Genomic DNA, 16028 nt, shown 5'->3' on the forward strand with positions numbered 1-16028 from the left:
CACTCGGCTTCCTGCCTAGAATTCCACGACATTGCTTTGCTTCTGTTTTATTTTTATTTGACATTGACCTTCTATATGTCAAGCGAGGGGTGCTGGATTCTCATTCCTAAGTGACATGAAAGGCTTCCTTTCAAAATAAGGTTGAAAAAACTCCACCACCCGTTTAAAGGAAACACGGTCCGTAAAGGTAGTGCGAGTACAGCAGAAACCACACCAAAGAAACAAAAGTAGCTGCGGCGTGGGGAAGGCGGTGCAGGGCAGCCGCGCCGGGACTCTCCCAGAACTTTCCATCCATGCACCTGCATTTCCCAGGCTCCCTTGCACTTAGCAAGGTCATGTGACTGATTCTGGCCAATAGGCTGTGATGGGGGATGACACCTGTCACTTCTAGGTGAAGGCAGAAAAACCCACATGTGATTTTCCCGGCCGGGTTCCTGTGTCACGTGGTCTAAGGCATTGGCATGAGGGTAGAGCCCCATTAGCCTGGGAGAGGAAGCCTATGCCAGCCTACAGTGGGCAAATACGGTCGGTGTGTGTGAAGCCAGTGAGATTCGGGGTTGCTACAGCAACACGACCGGGCCTAACCTGACTATAGGGCTGCTGTTACCATTCCCTTCCACAGGAAGCTGGGGCTCAGAGGCAGGAGGTGACTTGCCTAAGGCCACTCAGCCAGTGTAGAAGTGAGGCTCTTTCAGGGCGCCTGGGTGGCTCAGCGGTTGAGCATCTACCTTCAGCCCAGGGCATGATCCGGGGTCCTGAGATGGAGTCCCGTATCGGGCTCCCGGCATGGAGCCTGCTTCTCCCTCTGCCTGTGTCTCTGCCTCTCTCTGTGTGTCTCTCATGAATAAATAAATAAAATCTTAAAAAAAAGTGGGGCTCTTTCCCCACGAGGCAAAGGAAAGCCACACCATCCACAGTGCCCCCAGCTCAGCATTACCTGAAGGACCCTGTCGAATGGCCGGAGGCCCCCACGTTGGGCTGGCCCATCGGGGCGCACAGTGTGGACATAGACACCCTTCTCCAGGAGGCCGTCAGAGACACTAAAACCAAAGTCATTCCGCAAGGGGTCCTTGTGCAGGGTCACCTGGGAGCAGAAGGAGGAGGAGGTCCCTGGAGCTCTGACCTTTGCCCCAGCTCCCCACAGTGACCCAAATTCCTCAGCGTGGGACCCACGCCCAGCGTGCTGCCTAGCTGTGCTCCCCACCACTTCACTGCCTTTGCCGCGTGGCACCCCCTCGCCATCTCCACTGCAGCACACCCTCCAGTTCACGGCACTAGTCATACTGGGGAAGCTGGGGAAGGGGCGCCTTCTCAGTTCTTCAATCCTCTCCCTTCCCCCCAGGAGCAAGTCTCCATGGGGTATCCACGGGTCCCCAACACTTGCTCATCGCCCAATTTACCAAGAGACTTGGAACCTTCTGAGGGCTACAGGCTGAGAGGTCTCTTCTCTTCTGTTTGTTTTTCTTTATGGCAACCTACAGATGGCAAGGAAGGCTGGCTTCTCCTTTAAGGATGTGATATATATATACACACACACACATACACATATACGTGTATCCTATCTAAACACATTTATATATTATATATACACATGCACTAATTTAAGTAGGGAAAAAGTGAGTCTACTTAAAAAAAACTGCTATATTCATAGCAGCCCAGTATATCACAGGGGTATGCATGTGTGTGGATCACCCAAATGATGAGAATTTTGGAAAGTCCAACCTAATACAGAATCGTGTTTGGTGGAGGAAAATGAAGCCCAGGGAGCAGAGGCCCATGTAGAGCCCCTAGTGGGTCCTCACGACACCAGGACACGCATCCTGGCTTCCTGTGCCCAGCCCCAGCGCCCACCTTGTGCATCTCCAAGGGTGTTGGCAGCAGCAGCTCCTGTATCTCTTCAGGGGATGCTCCTCGTACCTCCTGGCCTCTCCGCCAGGGCCGCTGGCTGGGCCTGCCCTCGAGGGCCACGTTCTGCACCGTGCCCGTCATGATGGATGCCTGTGGACACACAGCCCTTCACTCAGACGCCTGTCTGCTCCCTATTTGGAGCCGGCATCTGTGGACACCTCCTTTGTGCCAGCCTTCAAGGTCACAACAGTGAACAGCATAGACAGGATCCCTGCCCTCCTGGGGCTCTCCATCTGCTGGTGGGCAGGGATGGGGGGTCCTCGATCACACCAGCAATCAGAATACTAATTGTTGGTGCTGAATGATTAACACTTACTCTGTGCCAAGCTCGGTTCTACATATTATACACGGAGAATTCCTCTTGTTCTCTATGATACTGAGACAGGCAAATGCCATTTTTGGGGTCCATTTTACAGGTGAGGAAATCGAGGCTAAGAGAAATGATGATTTGAACTCAGAGTCTGGTTTCAAAATCAAAGGTCTTAGCCACTCTGCTATCTTGCTAATCATAAAAATAAGATAAAATCACACACAAAACCTAAAAGAGTTTACGACCTCAAGATTCTCACTAAAAGATCTTAAAGGATGAACTCAGAAGGAAAAAATAGAATGCAAGAAGCAACAGTGAGCAAAGAAAATAATTGCCTACCACCCTAATGAGTACTGACGAAAGCCCCACATTAATTAACTTTGAGCAATTTAAACAAGCAGGGAGGGACAGCCAGGTGGCTCAGCGGTCGAGCGGCTGCCTTCAGCCCAGGGCATGATCCTGGAGACCCCAGATCAAGTCCCGCATCGGGTTCCCCGCAGGGTGCCTGGTTCTCCCTCTGCCTGTGTCTCTGCCTCTCTCTGTGTGTCTCTCATGAATAAATAAATAAAACGTTTAAAAAAAAAGAAATAAAGCAGGGAAGTAAGAGGAGTTTAGAGGGAAGTGTAAACATTCTACAGGCCCTGTCCCATTCAGGAGCAGGACCAAAGGCATTGATTAGACTTTGTTAGAAAAACCAAAGCAGGGACACCTGCGTGGCTCAGCGGTTGAGCGTCTGCCTTCAGCCCAGGGTGGGATCCTGGAGACCCCGGATCAAGTTCTGCGTCAGGCTCCCTGCATGGAGCCTGCTTCTCTTTCTACCTGTGTGTCTCTGCCTCTCTCTGTGTCTCATGAATAATCAAAATCTTAAAAAAAAAAAAAAAAGAAAAAGAAAAAGCAAAGCAAAGATAGTGGAAATTCAAGGCAAAGTCAATTGGGCCTGGTCTTTTCAAAAAGTCAGTGACACAGTCTATCCATAGAATGGAATATTATTCAGCTATAAAAAGCATGAAGTACTGATACATTCTTCAACATTAAGCTAAATGAAAAAAGTCAGACACGAAATTCACCAAGAAGTTATAGCAATCATGAATTTATATGAAACTAACAATATAACCTCAAAGGATGGAAAACAAAAATTGACAATGTCAAAAATTTGCCAAATCACCACTCATGATGGGAATTTTATCATACTGCTAACAAAAAAACCCATAAAGATAAATAAAGCATATAGCATTTCATAAGGATGCAGATTTGAACAAGTTTATGACAATCTTGATCTGCAGAGAAACCTACACCCAACAAAAGGGAATCTGCATTGTTTTGCAGGCATACATGAAATGTGATACTAAAACCGATCAGATCCTAGGCCACAAAGAAAGAAGTCTTAGCAAACTCCAAAGAATTAATAGCAAATTGAACATATTTTCTGGCCATAGTACATATGAATTAAAAGCAAATATGAATTTGTTATAAAATTTAGGTTTAAGGGCAGCCCAGGTGGCTCAGCGGTTTAACACTGCCTTCAGCCCAGCATGTGATCCTGGAGTCCTGGGATCAAGTCCCACATCCGGGCTTCCTGCGTGGAGCCTGCTTCTCCCTCTGCCTCTGTCTCTGCCTCTCTCTCTCTCTTTCTCTGTGTCTCTCATGAATAAATAAATAAAATATTTTTTTAAAATGGGGGTTTAAAAAAACCTTTCCACTTCTGTGTAATTCAAGGGATTAACTAAAATCATAATAGATATTTTTAAAATATTTGGAATTAACTGATCAACAAAAGTATCCAAATGCAGCCAAAGCAGAGCTGATGGGTAAAATCATTGCTTAAGATTCACTATGGCAGAAAACAAGGAAGACTGAAAACTAAGAAGCTAAGAAACCAGGAAAAGTATCATTATTTAAACACAAATAAAGAGTCTAGGTGGCTTAGCGGTTGAGCGTCTGCCTTTGGCTCAGGGCACGATCCCGGACTCCAGGATCGAGTCCCACATCGGGCTCCCTGCAGGGAGCCTGCTTCTCCCTCTGCCTGTGTCTCTGCCTCTACCTCTGTGTTTCTCATGAATAAATAAATAAAATCTTTAAATAAATAAATAAGCAAACACAAATAAAGTAGAAGCTAAACACAGAAATGAGTAAGATAGAAAACAATGAAACATAAGAGAGTATTAACAAAGCCAAAAATCAGTTCTTTGAATTGGCAAGACTGATGGAGGAAAAAAATTGGCACTAATCAGTAATATTAGGGGCAGGGATGCCTGGGGGGTCAGCAGTTTAGCGTCAGCCTTCGGCTCAGGGTGTGATCCTGGGGTCCTAGGATCGAGTCCTGCATCAGGCTCCCTGCAAGGAACCTGCATATCCCTCTGCCTCTGTCTCTGCCACTCTCTCTGTGTCTCTTATGAATGAATAAATAGAAAATCTTTAAAAATAATAATAATAGTATTAGGGGCAAAAGCACAGATAAGGTGGAAGTTTAAATTATTGCTCACAGAGTAAGAAGGAGCTTCTGAAATGATCCAGTTGGATCCTTCCCAGCCTGTTCCACTGTGGGCAACACTGACCTCACACAAAGCTGTATTCACTTCTCAGCAACCCTGACCCCTCATGCCCTGTGCTGTCCCTGGGGTTGACACCCACATGCCTCCACAGGGCATGCCCACAACCATGTCCACATACCGCACCTGCACACACAGACACCCGATCTGCCCCTCTGCCTCCAAATGTGCACTCGGACACACATGCTCTGAACATAACCTCAGCATTTGTGTGTACGTGAGCATGCTCCCACGCAGGCACACACACATGCACACATGATGACGCCAGACACGTTCATAGGTGTACACACGTCGATGTGCCATACCACAGTGCTCTCGATCACACTTTTGTATGTGTCCATGCAGTCTGCACGTGTGTGAAGACCTTTACATAGAGGGGGCTGAGCGAGTGCATGATACACACGACGCTGGAACAGGATTCCATCCACATGCTCGCCTCCTACGGGCACTCACATCAGTGTGTCCATGCACAGGGGCCCCCAGGAAGGTCTGTGGGGCAGGTGGCCCTACCTCCAGTTCCCTCAGCAGCTCTGACTGACCACATGACTCCAGGTCCTCAAGGGCTTCTCCGAACATGCGCCAGAAGCCCTCCTCACGGGCAGGGCCAGGGGCTGGGCTGTAACGTAGGAACCAGAAAGCGTCAACTCCTGGTGGGCGGGTGGGCGGGCAGGCGGGCTGGGGCCTGACAAGTCTTCGGGGCCCCAGGGCCCAGTGTTGCGCTCGAGGGGCCTTAGGGTGGGCGGGCGGGCAGGCGGGCAGGCAGGCGGGCGTCCTCGGTGGCAGTGCTGGGGCCCCGGGGCAGTGGTTGGTGACACGGAATGGGGGGAAGACGCAGTTAGGGGCGACCAGGACTGTCGGTGGCCAGTTAGAACAGGGGCAGATGAGACGGGGTGGAGAGCGGTGACACAGGACGCCTGGGAAGAGAGACAGACAGACGGACGGACAGACAGACAGAGAGGAGATCCATGGTGTAGCCCCAGAGGACGGCCCCTGGCCCCAACCAGACACATGGCATCGTAGCACAGTGACAGGGACAGAGCTGGAGCCAGCAAGGACACAGATGGATGGAGAGGATGGCGTCTCTGTGCTGGGGGAAGGGTCAAGGCCACCCCACGGCTTCCATCACAGGCTGTATGAGCCCGTCATCAGCTCTAAAATCGAGGCTTGTTAGAATGGTCACAAGTCACACTTGCACACTTCCTAGTTCCCAAAGCCACTTGCCACCTATAAGGTCCTGGCTGCTTATGAAGTAAGGTTTGCAAAGCACTTTCTTACAAAGGCCCGGGAGCTTCTCTCTCCGAGGGAGACTCGGGGAGGATGATGTACAATAAATAGTTGCCTCCAGCCCTTCCCATTTTAAAGATGAGAAGACTGAGCCCGAAGGGCACTCTCTCCATTCAAATCAAGTCTACGAATATTCCCCGAGTCAGGGCTCTGCAGGGCCTGGGCCTAGGGAGGTGAATGTGGTGTAGTCTCTGTTCTTATGGAGTGGGTGATTCATTCACAAAGTGTGCAGGAGTTCCATGGGGTGCCAGGCACCCGCTTAGGGGTGCTGCACAGAAGGGATGACAGCCAGGTAATTAACCAGTGGGGCACAAGGTAGCCAGTGCCACGAGGAGGCTCGTGGGGACCAGCAGAGGGAGGGAGGAATGCCTGCTGCCCGAGGGAGTCAGGGGAGCCTCCAGAGGCAGGGGAATTTGAGCTGGGTTTTCAAGGCCGGAAAGGCCTTGGTCAGGAGAGAGAGGGAAAGGTGTTGTAGGCAGAAGGAAGCGCCTGAGCCAAAGCACAGACACGGGGGTGGGGTGGCTAGGGCTGAGTGAGGAACAGCGTTTCTCTACAGGGCCTCCCCCAGCAGCGATGCGGTGTCCTTCAGAGCCAACACTGCGAAGCCCACCACGTCCACGGCCAGGGCTGGTGCCTAGGACCCGAGGACCTCTGCAGGAGGCAGGAGGCCATCAAGCAACCTGAGCTAAGTCAGGAGGATCGGGTTCAAGCTCTGAGCTGTTCTTCTGAGAACAGGAGACTACCAGACTCTGGAAAGGCAAACGCCTTCTGCGCCTTTGCCACTGCTGTGCCCTCGGCCTGGCGCAGCCTCATCCCCATCTCCGCCTGGCCGAGTCAGCTCTGCCCGACGCTTCCTCCCCTCTCCTGGGAGGTACTCCCCTCTACCCCCACCACCGTGGCACAGGGACCCTCACCCCGGAGACCATGACTGCCTCCCTCGTGGCATTCCCACCACAGACCTAGTTGGTGGCTCCCAATCCTCCTCTTCCTCCTCCTCAGGGAAGCTCTCGTCCGTGGGGGCCGGGGTATAGCTCATCCTCCGGGGCTCGGTGGGTGGGGGGCTGCTTCTCAGCCGGCTGGGCCGCCACTCCTGGGGGGTCATGCCCCGAGCCGCTGCCTGTGCGGTGTAGGAGCCTGGCAGGTGGAGAGGAGGGTGTCTGGATCCACTCTGTGCCTTTAGCTTGCCTTCCTTCCTGCCCCTTTATCAGCCGTGCTGGATGACTCTGGAAAGGTCTTTGCCCCCTCTGGCCTTGCATGACCACCCACAGTTCCCTGAGGGCCCTGCCACCTAGTCCCTACCTCCAGAACTCCTTGGATCTCTTGACCACCCACAGAAGAGCTAATGCCCAGGGCTCCAGGATCCTGTCCAGTTCCATTGGGCTTAGCCTGGCTGCCTCCAGCCAGGGAAGGAGGTTCCCTATTTTGACCATTGTTCTCTGTCTGCCTTTGGGGATAAGCTAAGAGATACTGATTGAGTACTTGAGATGTAGAAGCGGAGACTTGAGATGTGGAAGGGAAGGCAGATATACAGCCAGTGGGGACCAGGGCTGGGAGCCACCTGAGGACATTAGTTCTCTGAGCTGGGCCTTGGGGAGTCCCCATGGCTCTGCATCACAGAGGCCAGAAGGCCAGCTCCTGGAATTCAATCGGCCCCCAAGCCTCAAGGCCACCCATGGTTTGCAATGTGCATGGGCAGGGAGCATGTGTCCTAAGAGGGCAGCCTGGAGGTGTCCACCTTAAGGCTGGGTCTTGCGGATGCGGTGGGAAGAGGCCTACTGCCTTCCCATCTTCGACTGGATGCAATAAACACACTTTGGGCACCTGCTGTGTGCAGGGCACTGGGCTAGGAATGAGAAAGGCAGAAGTAAGGCCAGCTTGTCCTAAGCTCAAGGGGGAACTCTGCATAGCCAGTGGGGTGCTAAGGATGCTAATCAGAAGATGTGTGAAGGCCTTAGGCCCACGCTCTGAGCAGTGAGGGGCCCTGAGCATGGCTGATGCGGCCCAGGCCGGTCTGCCACCAGCAACTGTCTCTGAAGGTGGGAGGAGGGAGGGGGAGGCAGAGGGAAGAGCCCCTGCAGAGGTCTGGCAGCTGCGGCAGCCAAGAGAGGGCATGTACTTGTCCCAGGGCCCCGGGGTGTTACCTGGGCCCCCAAATCCACCCTCTGTGGCCGAGCTGTCCCAGGACTCCACAGCGCTGTCCACACTGGGCACGGCGGGTGAGAACCGGGCTGGCAGGAGGCCTCCTTTGAGAGCCTCTGGCGGGTCCTCATCTGCATCGCTGGCCTCACTGAGGCTGCCTGACTTGCGGCGTGGGAGGGGGCCTGCAATGAAAAGGGGTGTCACTGCCAGTGGCCTCTGACACAGAGACCCAGACACACTCAGTGAACCTCAGTTTCCCCACTGCAGTCCAGTCTGGGGACTCATAGGCACCGAGCCCCCTGAGCCTGCTGCTGGGCAATCTGCTAGGAGGAGAGGTGGCACGGTAATGGGCAAACCCGTTCCATAGACAGGAAAACAGGCTGAGCTCTCTGAGCTGTGCCTTGGGGAGTCCCTGTAGCTCTGGGTGGGTACAACATGCCCAAGGTCACATGGTGAACACCAGTGGAGCCCAGATTAGAAGGAAGACCCTAAAGCGCATTCTCCTTCCACTGCAAGGGGCGGCACCCCTGCCAAGGTTCAGGGCACAGATTCAGGGGAAACTGAGGAATGTAGAAGCTATGGCCCTAAGGCAGAACAAGCAGCCTTGAGAGGTGGGAAGCGATAAAGAGGGTGGTTCAGACCCAGGCTCTGCCCCACACAGGCTATGGCCTTGGGACCACCACTCCCCTTTCTGAGTCTTGTCTCCTCAGCTGTCCCAGGTAGACTTCCACCTCCAAAGGATTCGCTGAGGAGGCTGTGAGGTTGGGTACATGAAGCCTGACACAGGGGTGCAGAGGGATTTCGCTTCCTAAATGGGCTGATGGCCCCCAGGTGGTGGGGTGAGGCTCACGGTCTAGCTGCTTCTTGATCTTCAGTGTCACGGTCTCGCCAGCCACCTGCAGGAGGTGGATGGCCTCACTCAGAGGCCGGCCCTTGAGGCTCACGCTGTTGATGGCCAGGATGCGATCCCCAACATGGATAGCGCCGGTCCTGGGGAGGGAGCACAGGACAAAGAATGAGAGACATTCAAGGCTTCAGGGTGGGAGGCTCTGTCCTCAGGGAACTCAGGACCCCAAGGCACAAGCCTGACTGACCTCAGTTAAACCCAGCAGTAACAGAAATCTGGGGCGGCATTCATAGAGGCATAAAGTCTAGAATTTGGGGGACATCTGGGTGGCTCAGTCAGTTAAGCATCTGACTCTTTTTTTTTTTTTTAGCATCTGACTCTTGATTTCAGTTCAGGTCATGATCTCAGGGTGTGAGATCGAGTCCTGCATGGGGCTCTGTGCTGGGCGTGGAGTCTGCTTGAGATCCTCTCTCCTTCTCCCTCTGTACTTCCACCCACCCTCTCCCTCTCTAAAAAAAAATAATAATTAAAAAAAAATAAAGTCTAAAATTTGGGAGGGATGGAGGGCAATTTGGGAGGGAGAAGATTATTCTGCAAATTCATGTCAAGCATGAATTTTGAGCACGGTTTGAATCCCACACAGTAGCTGCCACGCACTAGCTACATGACCTGGGGCCCCGTATCTTAACCTCCCTGAGTCTCAGGGCCTTTGTGTGTAAACAGGGAGCGATACACTTACTCTAGTTATAATTGAAAGATGGCTAGGTGGACGGGATTCCTGCTTCCCTCCAGCAGAAATCCAGGGCAGCAGAAATCCCTTTCCCTGGCCCTGTTTCCTCACCCAGAGAATGAGCACGGGGTGCCCGGCTGACCTCTAAGGGGGTGTGAGCACTGACAGGGCCACACAGTAGCACTGCTCTGGCCCAGTGGGTCTCTACCTGGACACCATCAGAATCACCTGAAGAGCTTTTTAAAAAATGCGTGCTGCCTGGCCCCCAGCCCTGGCCAGTTAAATGGCATCCCTGGGAACCCGGCTGGTGAAGGTGATCCTGAGGAACAGCGGGGGGGGGGGGGGGGGGGGGGGGGGGGAGCTGCTGTGGATGGGGGGCGGAGCACCTGACCTGGGCGTGGGAGGGCAAGGCAGTGCTCCCTCATGCCAGGCCTTGCCCACCCAGCTCCCCAGGAGCCCAGCGGAGTAAGTCAGGGGGAGGGCGGGCTGAGGGAGGGAGGTCAGAGCTGTCAACTGTGTAAAATACACATCGGATTCTGAAAACGTGGTATGACTAAAAGAACATAAAACATCTCGTTAATGATTTCTAAATTGGGGGGCCCCTAGGTGGTTAAGTGGCTAAACATCTGCCTTTGGCTGAGAGCGTGATCCGGGGTCCTGGGATGGAGTCCTGTGTCGGGCTCCCTGCGTGGAGCCTGCTTCTCCTCTGCCTGTGTCTCTGCCTCTCTCTCTCTCTCTCTCTCTCTCTCTGCATCTCTCATGAATAAATAAATAAATCTTTAAAAAATAATAATTTCCAATTGACTATGTGTTGAAACAAATATGTACTTAAGATTCCTTTTACTTGTTTCTTTTTACTTTGCTAATATGACTACCAGAAAGTTTATAATGAAACGTGTGGCTCGCCTTACATCACAGTCGTACAACACTGAGCTGGATCAGCCCGGTGAGGGGGGCAGGAGGGCTGCATGTTGCGTCCCCAGCACCCAGAATGGACCGGCACACAGTGGGTACCCAGTCAAGGTGAGTGTCCATGAACACCCTTGAGATGGGAATGGCCACTGCCGCGGGCCAGCAGGGGGCGCTCCAGGAACAGGGAGCCTTCCCTGATCCTCCACCCGCTCCATCCGATGGCCGCAGCACTACCATGCGGCCCCTCCTCCTTTGTGTCCTCCTGCAGGGGCCGTGCCTGTCACCCTCAGGCCTGGCCAGGCTGCTCGTCTACAGCCAGCAACTCTCGGTGTCTGGAGAAAGCTGCATCCCACCCAGACTGCGATCACCGACCTGTGACCCCCACGGGGCCCTGTTCCACCTCCGGGCCCCAGATTCACCTGCTCCCACACTAGTCTGGACAGACTGTTACACTCTCTTTCTCACAGTTTCCCCAGAGGAGAGGACAGCAAGGGGGACCCCTCATCCTTCCAGAAAAACCCCAGGCTGTGTCAGGATTGGAGTCACACAGCAGATGCTCCAAAAGGGCTCACAGCGCTGACTTTCCAGAAATGGAGAGTCTCCAGACTGGGCCAGTGGGGGAATCGGTCTGCCTCTGGGGAATCGAGGCTCAGAGAGGGAAGGGACAGGCCCGATGTCACCCAGCACATCAACAGTGGAACTGAGACCAGAATCCACTTCAGCTGTTCCCAAAGCCCAACCCCTGCCCCATGATGGTCCTCGGCCCGCCCTGTGTGCCTCCACAGAACCCCAGCTCACCTCTCAGCCAGACCGCGCTTGGTGAGGCCTGAGATGACAATGGGGTCAAAGGGCTCCTCTGTGCCAGAGATGGTGATGCCCAGGGGACCCCCGTAACGCTTCAGTTCCACTGTGTAGCTGATGGCACCTGTGGTCTCCTGCTCATCTGCAAAGGTGGCACCCATCGGGGCGGGGGTACAGTGTGGCAGGACCCAGGAGCCGGATGCCCCCAGCCCTGGGTGCCCTCACACTCATCCATTCACTCATTTGTTAATCCACCCATCCACTTGTGCCATGGCTTCAGATGGCACAGCCTGGGCACCCTGAGGCCCCCTGTTGCCTCCACAAATGTTTTCTTGCATCCAAACCCCATTTTAAAAAAAAGGAGAAGAAAGAAAAGAATCAATCATTGAAACCCAACATCCTAAAATACAGATTTCACATAGGACACAAAATAACAATAATGAGGATAAGGAGAAACCAGATTTCCAACTTTTCTTTTAAAAAGATGATGATGAAGAAGAAGAGTCTGCCCACAAGAGACAGTCTGGTCCTTCCCAGGGCAGGAGATGGCGGCTGCCCCTCTGAATAAGAGATTGGCTCTCCAGGGGTCACAAGCCTCACGCCTTCCTTTTGCACCCCAACCTGTACCATTTTTCTTACCTCTGTCCAGTTCACTCACCTCTGTCACCTGTCTGGTCTCAGAGGTGTCAGACTTGGCAGGCTTTCCTTCTTCACTCACACACCACCCCAGCAGGACGGACCCCCACCCCTCCGCCCTCGCAGCATCACCGCTCCGCCCACTCCTCTGCTAAGCTCTGTGCTGGACACGGGGGATCCAGGCAGCCCCAGGGACAGTGAGCCATCCGTGCTGAGCTCCGTCCTTGCATTTGTTCATTCAAGGAGTCTCCACCAGCTGCCCGCATCTCCCTCCCGGGCCACAGGGAGCCCCAAATTGCAAGCTGGAACCCGCTGGTCTGGTGGCTGGACCCACAGAGTTGGCAGGGAGGGGCAGGGGCCATACCAGAGTTGTCCTCATCCTTCCGGATCTTCAGCTTCACCAGGTCCTCGCATTGCCGCAGGATTTGCACAGCGTCCTCCATGGGGCAGTTGTCCAAGCGGATATTGTCAATGGCCAGCAGCTTGTCACCTGGCTCAAGGGTGCCCGTCCTGGGGGAACAGGAGTGGAGGACAGGCACGGGTGGGGGAACAGGAGCCTGGCACATGCTACTCCCCCTGGACTACTCCCCTTACTCGCGCCCAGGGTCACCGACCCCTACCTGTGTGCCACACTGCCCTTCTTGATGTCAGAGATAATCAGGGGCTCTCCTCGCTTCCTGCTGGTCGCTGGGGGAGAAGAAGCCATGAATCCAACCTTTGACGGCCTCAGCCTCTGGGAGGGGGACTGGGAGGGCCCAGGAGTTGGGACATGAACACAGACCCCTGTACCCTGCTCCCCCTGCTTCCTGCCTGGTGACCATGAGCAAATCAGCTCCTCTTCTGCCTCAGTTTCCCCTCTGCAAAATGGGGACAACGCCACAGAACTCATGGAGATGTCATAAGATTAAACTAGACAAGGCAAAACCCAAGTGCATCCTGGCACAGAGCAGGTGCTTAATCCACATCAGCACTTTACCCTTCTGCTCAGCCCATCCCCCAGCAAGCTGTGAGCTCCTTCAGGGGCAGTGTCTGGCTGGCACACCAACCTAGCACCAGGTGGGACCCAGAACTCCATGACCTTTCCACAGTTGAGTTTTCCCTTTTCCCAGATGCAGGGAGTGCTGGCTGAATGGCTCACAGGGGGCTCTCTCTCTCTGGGAATTGCCTTTGGCAGAGACAGAAGCCTCAGCCAAGGTTGTGCAGCTCCTGGGTGCAGCCAGGTCCACACAGTGATGCAAAGGCCCAGCTCCCCACCTCATTCAGGACAACTTCTAAAGCCTTCCCGGCCTTAGAGCTCTCCGTGGGATTGGCTGCACATAACCAGCTTCTCTGTCTGCCCAGTCCTGCATCTCTCACCTCGCACAGATGCTGATGCCAAGAGCCCTTCTCAGTTACCTCCCGAAAGTAACTGTGTCTATGAAGCTCTTTCTGGGGGAATGTGACCTAAGACAATGGGTATTGCATGAGTAGCTAAGTGTTTCTGCAAAAAAAACATCCATCTGGGCCAATGGGTTTTCCCATTAGTGAGCAGATGGTAGGAGCCCCCTCTTGGCCCATGTGGCATCTTTGTTGATGAGACAAGGGCAACCCTTCCAATTAGTCTGTTGAGGAAATGATGTAATAAGATTGTAAGTCTACCTTAAATGGGCACCTTTATGTCACGCACAACTTGTGCAACCATATCTGGCAGCCCTACCCAGAAATTCCTGAGCTAGGAGCAGCTTCTCTCCTCCCAGATTGCTTAAACTCCCACCTCCATTGACTGTGGAGGCTGGGGTAGGAAGGAGCTTCAGCAGCAGCCCTTCTAGGCAGCCCTTCTAGACAGTTGCTCTCTGTGAAGCCCAGGGTGGGAATTGAGGATCATTTCACACAGTGGGGACTGCAGTCCTGGTCTTGTTTTTCTGAGGCTCCCTGAATCTCCCTAGGGAATGATGTCTCTGCATCCCTTGCCCGATCTGGGGTCAGTCCGCCTATGTGTGTGCTGCCCTGGCCAGAGTGGACACTTGCCAGGAGGACACCTCAGCAGGAGAGTGGGGATGGCAGTGCTACAGCCAGGCAGGTGGTGTCTCCACCCCTCACCCCCACTTCTTCCCCTTCAGACTCCCCAGGGCACAGCTGAGCTGAGCACAGTGCTGAACCAGGCTCCCAGACCCTCACGAACTTCTCTACTCATCAATCCATCCTATACTCATTCATTCGTTCAACAAACTCTTACTGAACCCTACTATGTACCAGGGAGAGGCACAGTGAGCAAACAAAGATCCTTACCCTCCAAGAGCGAAGCAATCCAGTGGGGGTCACACATAATCAACAAAATTTTAAAGTAAAGGGGCACCTGGGTGGCTCAGTCACTTGAACAACCAACTCTTGATTTCAGTTCAGGTCATGATCTCAAAGTCATGGGATCCAGCTCCACACTCAGTAAAGCTGTGAGAGCCCCAGAAAACACAAGACCAGGACTACAGTCCCCACTGTGTGAAATGATCCTCAATCCCCACCCTGGGCTTCACAGAGAGCAACTGTCTAGAAGGGCTGCCTAGAAGGGCTGCTGCTGAAGCTCCTTCCTACCCCAGCCTCCCCAGTCTGCTTGAGATTCTCTCCCTCTCCCTCTTCCTTCCCCTGCCCTCTCTCTCTCTCTCTTAATAAAATAAATAAATCTTTTTTTTAAAGATTTTATTTATTTATTCACGAAAGACCCAGAGAGAAAGAGAGAGGCAGACACACAGGCAGAGGGAGAAGCAGGCTTCATGCAGGGAGCCTGACGCGGGACTCGATCCCGGGACTCCAGGATCACGCCCTGGGCTGAAGGCAGTGCTAAACCACTGAGCCGCCCAGGGATCCCTAAAATAAATAAACCTTTAAAAAAGTTTTCTAAGTACAGTTGTCCTTTGAACTATGTGGAGTTAGGGGTGCTGACCCCCACCCAGTCGAAAATCCACATATAGCTTGTGACTCCCCCAAAATTTAACTCCTAATAGCTTATGGCTGGCTGGAAGCCTTACTGATAACATACAGTTATCAAACATACAGTTAACATACAGTTCATTAACACATACTTTGTATGTTGTATGTACTATATTCTGTATTCTTACAATAATGTAAGCTAGAGAAACAAAAATGTTAAGATAATCATAAGGAAGATAAAATACATTTACAGTGCTTACTGAATTTATTGGGAAAAAATCCACATTTAAGTGGACCCACACAGTTCAAACCCATGGTATTCAAGGGCCAACTGTATATAGTTTGTCAAATAATAAAAAGAGGCATGCTGTAGAGAAAAATAAAGAAAGGAAGGGGCTGTGTGGAAGGCAGGGCAAGTTTAAATTAGGGTGGTAGAGGAGGCCTTCCCAAGGTCACATTTGGGCAAAGACCTGAAGGAGGTGAGGAAGGAGGGTAGAGGGAACAGCCAGTGCAAAGGCCCTGAGGCTGGAAGGAGCACAGCGAGTTCAAGGATCAGCAGGGGACCAGCAGTGGCTGGAGGGGTGTGATGGAGGGATGGCACAAGAAGAAGTCAGAGATCACGGGGACCAGATCACAAAGGAACTCATCATTCCCTGAGGACCCCAACTTTTACTCAGAGTGAGATGGAGTCACGGGAGGAAGGTTCTGAAGGTCCCTATGCTCATGCATTCTACTCTTCTGTTTTCATTCTCTCACTTTCATTCCTTTGGCAAACACAAATTAAGCTCCTGCTACGTTTCAGGCCACTTCAGGGCCCTGGGAATATGGAGGTAGGGAAAAAACCCAAACCTGGCCCATGTACGTGTTTGGTGCCTTACAAGCTACTTAATCCCACCAGGAGAGCCAGATGTCCAGGAGACTCCCATTGTGTGGAATGGGAAACTGAGGCTTCCAGTGACTGGGGGTATTGCGGGGAAGACAACACAGCTGGGTGTTGCAAGCAGAGGG

At 52.9% G+C, this 16028-nt stretch overlaps 1 protein-coding gene across 8 annotated transcripts in view; it reads right to left on the minus strand.

Moving 5' to 3' along the window:
- The window catches only part of GRIP2 (glutamate receptor interacting protein 2), a 97253-nt gene that overhangs the window by 2919 nt on the left and 78306 nt on the right, over positions 1-16028 (minus strand). For 5 of the 8 annotated variants that reach the window (XM_025448985.3, XM_025448966.3, XM_025448972.3 and 2 more), the window contains 10 exons: positions 12737-12803; positions 12481-12626; positions 11478-11622; positions 9041-9180; positions 8193-8372; positions 7011-7185; positions 5278-5383; positions 1852-1998; positions 1401-1475; positions 938-1084 (listed from right to left, as the gene is read on the minus strand). In XM_025448985.3, the coding sequence (XP_025304770.1) occupies positions 938-1084; positions 1401-1475; positions 1852-1998; positions 5278-5383; positions 7011-7185; positions 8193-8372; positions 9041-9180; positions 11478-11622; positions 12481-12626; positions 12737-12803 (1328 nt within the window). Of the gene's footprint in view, positions 1-937; positions 1085-1400; positions 1476-1851; positions 1999-5277; positions 5384-5485; positions 5682-7010; positions 7186-8192; positions 8373-9040; positions 9181-11477; positions 11623-12480; positions 12627-12736; positions 12804-16028 lie in introns of those variants that run through there. The other 3 variants (XM_025448995.3, XM_049097844.1, XM_025448998.3) reach the window with 2 other exon arrangements.

The sequence above is a fragment of the Canis lupus genome, chromosome 20 (assembly GCF_003254725.2).
Source record: "Canis lupus dingo isolate Sandy chromosome 20, ASM325472v2, whole genome shotgun sequence".
In the NCBI taxonomy this organism is placed as follows: domain Eukaryota; kingdom Metazoa; phylum Chordata; class Mammalia; order Carnivora; family Canidae; genus Canis; species Canis lupus.